At 31.5% G+C, this 6,689-nt stretch overlaps 2 protein-coding genes across 4 annotated transcripts in view; one reads left to right on the forward strand and one right to left on the reverse strand.

Annotated features, from left to right (window-relative positions):
* The window catches only part of LOC106472760 (rho GDP-dissociation inhibitor 2-like), a 17,246-nt gene extending 13,679 nt beyond the window's left edge, over window positions 1-3,567 (forward strand). For all 3 annotated transcript variants that reach the window (XM_013933416.2, XM_022401292.1, XM_022401293.1), the window contains exon 5: window positions 1,085-3,567. In XM_013933416.2, coding sequence (XP_013788870.1) covers window positions 1,085-1,281 — 197 coding nt within the window. In that variant the 3' untranslated portion in view covers window positions 1,282-3,567. The remainder of the gene's footprint in view (window positions 1-1,084) is intronic.
* A 1,782-nt stretch (window positions 3,568-5,349) lies between these two features.
* LOC106472758 (ubiquitin carboxyl-terminal hydrolase 27-like) overlaps window positions 5,350-6,689 on the reverse strand; it is a gene marked incomplete at its 5' end in the record, with an annotated part of 13,265 nt that continues 11,925 nt past the window's right edge. The window contains 2 exons of the mRNA XM_013933415.1: window positions 5,350-5,503; window positions 6,368-6,534. Coding sequence (XP_013788869.1) covers window positions 5,350-5,503; window positions 6,368-6,534 — 321 coding nt within the window. The remainder of the gene's footprint in view (window positions 5,504-6,367; window positions 6,535-6,689) is intronic.

Here is a 6,689-nt window from a genome sequence, read left to right on the forward strand (position 1 = left end):
TAATCAGTTTACGTGACACTAATTTAATCACCACTCCAAGATAATCAGTTTACGTGACACTAATTTAATCACCACTCCAAGATAATCAGTTTACGTGACACTAATTTAATCACCACTCCAAGCTAATCAGTTAAATTGCCCAGCTACAGTTATGTGCTTTAGTTATAAACAAGGTTAGCATAGACTGAGAATTCTTTAGTTGTGGTTTTGTTCCAACTAGGAAAATCTTATAAAAAAAACCTAAGTGATAATCACTTAACATTAACACACAAGATTTTTCTTCAATTAAATGCCAGCTTTTGCCTTCCTGAAGAGGTTGCTCCTTGTCATGTCGTGGTTTTTAGTGTAAAAGCTTTTACTTGTTAGGTTTTATGGGTGAAAATAACTGCTTGGCTGAAATAAGATTATTTGTAAAGTACTTTCTTGCAACTCTTTAAAATGCATGTTTCTTATTCTCAAATACTTATTGTGGTTAGAAATTTTTAAAAAGTGAATAAATGTCTTTTTTTTCAAATAAAATTTAAAATGTTTAAGTTTTTTGCTTCCAGAGAATTTTGATGTAATAATTAAGACCAGACTAACTTCCGCACTTTTCTCTAGTTTTTGTTTTTTTATGAAGTTTCCGTACCTTAAAAACTATTTAAGCCAAACTTCTCTAATATTATTGCCGATGAAAAGCTAGATTTTGAGTGCTTGCATTCTAACAATCCGAATATTTATAGACTGTCATGTTGTCAGTCTTTCTCATTGGACCTTTTCTGATATAAGACTATAGTTCTAGTATTTATAGAATAACTTGTACGAGTAATATTTCAATGCTCTTTCAGTTGTAGAAATTATGACAATGTTACGAACTGACGTCAATTTGACACCTTAATTTCAGTCATTTAGCTTTACATGTTTATTCATTATTAGTTATATATTGATAGATGTATTCTCTTCTCGGTTATATAATTATTTGATGTATTTTATTTTTAATTGTTTATGCACACACACACAGAGAAAAACTGTTGTTGAAGAGCATGTTGTTTAAATCATTGGTTACTAGCACCTAAAGAAAGTAAACTTCTTTTGATTCCTACAGTTGAGAAGATAATACAAATGGTTGGCAGTTATGCACCAAAACCAGAAATACAGTCATTCACGACCCAGCAAGAAGAAATGCCTTCAGGCATGTTGGCTCGTGGCAAGTACTGTGTTAAGTCGCTTTTCACGGACGATGACAAGAACGAACACCTGAAGTGGGAGTGGTCCTTTGAAATAAGAAAGGATTGGGATTAAAACAGTACGTTTTATTTTTGCCCCTTCATTGTTCATATGACTTCCCAATTATTAAATCATCATATTTGACTTCTAATATGCTGTATACTTATGTAGTTTACATTCTCTGGTACCAATTGTTTGTTTTTTTTCATAAGGAAGGCTCCATTCGCTGTTAAACGTGAGTGAAACATTTTGCATCACTCATTCGTAACTTGAAAGTAAAAAATAATATGAGCTCTTGTTTTTTTGGAGAGTGATAATAGGCTGTTTTCTCATCTTTTATAATTTAAATATCATGAATGAATGATTACGATTTGGACCCTTACAAGTCTTGCATTTCAACTTTGTGCCTTGTAAGAAAAATTTAATATAGATATAATAGCTGTAGATTTTTTGAGCATTTTAAGCCCTTGTTAATAACTGGTGCTGGTAGTTTTCCCTTCTGATATGATCATGAATATACACTAGGTTTTTTGATATACAGTCATATACACACATTTGTATTTTTCTCTTGTTAACCTTAGAGAAATAAAATAGAAAATTTTATAACGCATATCAGGTTTTCAAAACCATTTTTAAAAGAACTATTGTTTAAGGAAAAAGTTATTTCGATTCAGTTAGTATATATATTTTGTTAGTTCATTAATGCTGGAATATTTCCCAAGGCTCAGTTAAGATCACTGTGGTAGTACTATAAAAAATAGAACAAGCTAGGGGGTGAAATCTAACCATTCACATATATATATTTTATGCAATTTTTCTTTACGAGTCAGTTTCTTGATATTACACTTATTATTTTGCCCAATAATTTTAAACTTGGGCACTTGTTAATTTTCTTTGTTATGGTTTGGATTCAGTGTTCTTAGAGGTAACAACGTTGAGACTTGTTTTAAAATTTAGTAACGTTATATACATTCAATCTCATTCTTTGGTGTGGTGTAGGTTTATTAAAAGCATGATTTTTACAATAGAATGTAGAATATAGTTTTTCTTTCAACCTTGATCATAAGAATTATTGTAAAACTTAAGTTTCCAGGAGAAAAGTTTTATATTTATTAATTATGAGAAAGCGTCCATAGCTATAGACTTTTGCAGGAAAAATATCATTCAAATGTGAAAAAAAAAGTCAGTGTATAAACTGTACGTATTATATAGGAGGAACCAAATAAATACATATCCAGTTTCAATTACTGGTGTCTTTCTTTGTAGATTCTGGATTTAAAGATATATAAATCCTGTGGGCATTTATTGGTTTATATTTTTAATTTACTGATCTGTTCTTATACTACACAGTTTACCACTAATATGTGAATGCTAGTTAAAATATGGTTATACTAATTTACGAGTGATTGAAACCTTTTCATAACAGCATTGTTAGTTATTAAGATGTGGGTTAAATTAATTCCTGTTACGTAGAAGTTATTCTCATATTATCAATATCTTTAAGATAAAGTAGTGATTGTTTTGGTGTATGTCCTGCCCGAAGAATGCTATATGGCACTTCAAAGTCATATTTACTTTCATAATAATAAACACTGCCAACAGACTTTTTCAAGGAAATTTTCATATTATATATACACACACGTACACCCAGTTGGCCATTTCCTTACATAAGAAACACAGTCACAATTAAGTCAATATTTTTAATATGAACATTTGGTAGATTTATCCTCAACATGGATATTAAAGATGATACAAGATCTTGATCACGGTTGTTACTGTCCAAAGTATTGTTTTTAACTATTATCTGTATACAGGGCCAATCTTCAGCCGACTCCTACTTACACTTTAAAACAACAGTAGTAGAGGTAATCAATTAATCTTAGCCATATTTTAAAAAAGTTTACCAAAAAATATAGTGTGGCAGTAAAGCAGTCAGTAACACCATTATAAGTCCATTGACTACACTTATCAGGTACCAGTGGCCTTAAATTGTTTTTTGAGAAATGTCTGTTTATTATTAATATAAAAGAAGTCAAAATTTCCATGTTTTTTTGTGTTCCTCATAACCCTCCAGCTCTTATGTAGTTATTAGTCGATGTATGAACTCCAAAATATGCTACGTCATCAACTGATCATGTACTTTGTAGAAATTAGTGTGTTTCCAATGGTCAGGTTCAGTACCAGTTTTCAAATCTGATGTTATTGATGTGAGGAATTTGTTTTCGACCACATCTTTTTCTGTGGTAACCGTGAAAAGAAGTGAAGATTGATATTTCTTCTTTAGCTCAAGTTGATAGTAACCAGGTTGAAAATTTACTTTACCAACTTGTAGAAACTTATTTATTAAAAAGTGACAGAATCTTCAAGTGTTCTGTGTGAAATTGATATATTCAACTGTGAAGAAATAATTCTTGTCATATTTAGCTTCACATAAATATTCCCAAGTATTGTAATTACAAAATTACACTCTGAAGAACATACTTGATAACTTTGCTAAGTACTATTATGTACGGGGTAACAACCATGTAATCCGACTTAACAAAATACCGGCTACTATCAAATAACATTTTAATGTATTACTGATAAAAATAGCAATTTTGTGCATCACATGGAAAAAACTTGATTTTTTTTTTATTATCCCATAGGTACCTTCTGTTTTACCACAAGCGGATTCTAGAATACGAGTGATGGAGGCTGGACCTTATAGAATTAAATTAAACAGATCTTCACTCCTCGGGAGGCCTGATGCCAATAAGCTTGGGATGGTGAACCTTGTATTTTTTTAGCTTCTTGACCAATCGTGGGGGTTTGATTCTTTTAATTGCTCAGAAAAGCAGCTGTATTAAATATTATGTCAGTATTTGCATGTACATGTTTACTTTGTGATGAAAGACAGAAATAACCTAAGTATTTGTACATGTTTACTATGTTGTGAGAGCATAGGCTATATCACATATCTGATGTTAACGGGTGAAAACAAACCATTCAAAGCTATCTTAAACTGTAGTACCCTTCAAAGTAACATGTACATGTTTAGTATGTTGTGAGAGCATAAGCTATATCACATATCTGATGTTAACAGGTGAAAACAAACCATTCAAAGCTATATCACATATCTGATGTTAACGGGTGAAAACAAACCATTCAAAGCTATCTTAAACTGTAGTACCCTTCAAAGTAACATGGATAACATATAGCTTATGCTCTCACAACATAGTAAACATGAACAAATACTTAGGTTATTTCTGTCTTTCATCACAAAGGCAAACATGTACATGTTACTTTGAAGTGTATTATAGTATATTGTAATATTATATATTTTGGTAAAATGACAGATTCCGATCGTTCATTCAATCTCAAAAGTCGTAACTTCTTAAGTGTTTCCATTGCATCATGTAAAAAGTTATGACGAACAATTGTCATACCCACTTTAAGAGGTTAATTTATCACTACACAGTCTGTAGTTTTGTATTTTTCTTATCTATGACCAGTTAAGCCAATAAGGATCATGATTACACATCAGCTTAACCCTTACACAGCCATAATAATTACTTTGTGTCTGCTAATATGATAGTTTTTACATTTCTTATCGTGTTTTTGCAGGATTTAAAATATGATCTTTCAAATTTGTTATGTACACTAGTTACCAGAGTTTGTGTTTGATCGGTTAACGTTATACGTTTTAGGAACAAAGTGGAAACTATAAACAATAAAAACATGAATATTTTGTTTTTTTTTAACCTGTTATTATCCATGGAAGGGTTTTTTCCAATACCAAAGCAACACTTTGATCACAACAAACCAGGCACGAGGCACTTAAATGGCACATGAAACATTTGGTTTGTGTGTATATATATACAGTTGAAGTTAATGTCTAGCACGTGTAAACATACGGGTGGAGATGATGTCTAGCACATGCAAACATACGGGTGGAGAAGATGTCTAGCATGTGTAAACATACGGGTGGAGATGATGTCTAGCATGTGCAAACATAAGGGGTGGGGATGATGTCTAGCACGTGTAAATATACAGGTGGAGATGATAAAGAGTTAACTATTGCACATGCGGGTACTGTATCAACACAAAGTAAAGTAAACTTGGAGAACATCACTTTCTGGTTCTGATTAAAGTTTCTGTTTCTTCTTACCCTTCACTGTCTAGCACATCTTGTACTGTAGCTCTTGTGATAAGATGGTCATCACATTTAAACCACTGATCCCTGTGTTGTCTGATGTAGGCTGTATAGTGGCCAGTCTCTATAGTTCCAATGTGATTAACTACAGCAAAAAGGCAGTATCTGTAAAAGCAGACAACAATCTTGAAATAAGCTCTGATGTTCTACATAATAAATCAATTTTAAAATTGAAAGTAGGAAACACATCTGCTCTACAACTTCGTAACAGATGAAAAAACTAGTAAATCTGCTAATTTTTTCCACAGGAACAAATAAACTACGTAGTAAATGTTTTACAGAACACAAGTAATTTTAATTCTAAAAGAAAAAACCAATTATATCAGGTCCTGCATAAAACAATCAATGAATTTTATTACCTTAAATTGTATCAAAGGTTTTTTTCTCCCCCCCCCCTTTTTCTCTAACATACCAAAAAAAAAGGTGACCGTGTGAAACAAATCAGAAATTAAAAACAACCACAACACTGTTTCCACTGAGTGTAATACATTCCTATGATAAATTACCAGCTGTTATCATTCTGCACTTTATCTTACAGTTTCAAGATATTCCAAGGATACATTTTCCTAAATTAAAGCACATTCTATGAAGTATTTCAAGCTACTACTTTAATAACACACTTAAACTGAAATAATCAGTTAAAACAATATGACAATATAATTTACATCTGAAACAAACAAGTTCATTAACAACCTTGAATAACACAAACATGTTTCACTACAGCATTTAACCAGTCTGCAACAAAGAAAGTTTTGAAATAATTTATTTAGGAACTATACATATATTTAAATCAACCGTCAGAATACATGTGTGATTAGAAATTATAAATGCAATTATTAGTGTTCTTGATAACAACTAAGAAAAAATGCACATCCTTTAAACTCACATTTATTTTATTTGCTTACATACAAGTAATTTATTTAATTTAATCTTTAATAAAGCAGCTGGAAAGTTAAGACAAAAACTCACTTGTTGTCTGCTAAGTTAATACTGTTGTTGAACCCATTATCACCAGTTCTGCTAACGTTACTTGCCTTACCACACCCAGATGACATGAAAGGAGTCATGTCTAGGTATTGAGGAAATGAGATGAAAGTGGAAATTTTCTTGTGGTACCTTGTTGAGTGCTCAAAACGCTGAAAAGAAATTCAATAATTTGTGCAAAAATAGCGAGCAGTTTATATCCGTAGAAGTACTTTATTTGCACCTATCTTGGGAAACAAATTATACATGTCAAATTCTGTTGGTGTTAATCACACCTGTATACACCCATAACTACTTTGTTTCAAAA

The sequence above is a fragment of the Limulus polyphemus genome, unplaced genomic scaffold (assembly GCF_000517525.1).
Source record: "Limulus polyphemus unplaced genomic scaffold, Limulus_polyphemus-2.1.2 Scaffold5584, whole genome shotgun sequence".
NCBI lineage: Eukaryota > Metazoa > Arthropoda > Merostomata > Xiphosura > Limulidae > Limulus > Limulus polyphemus.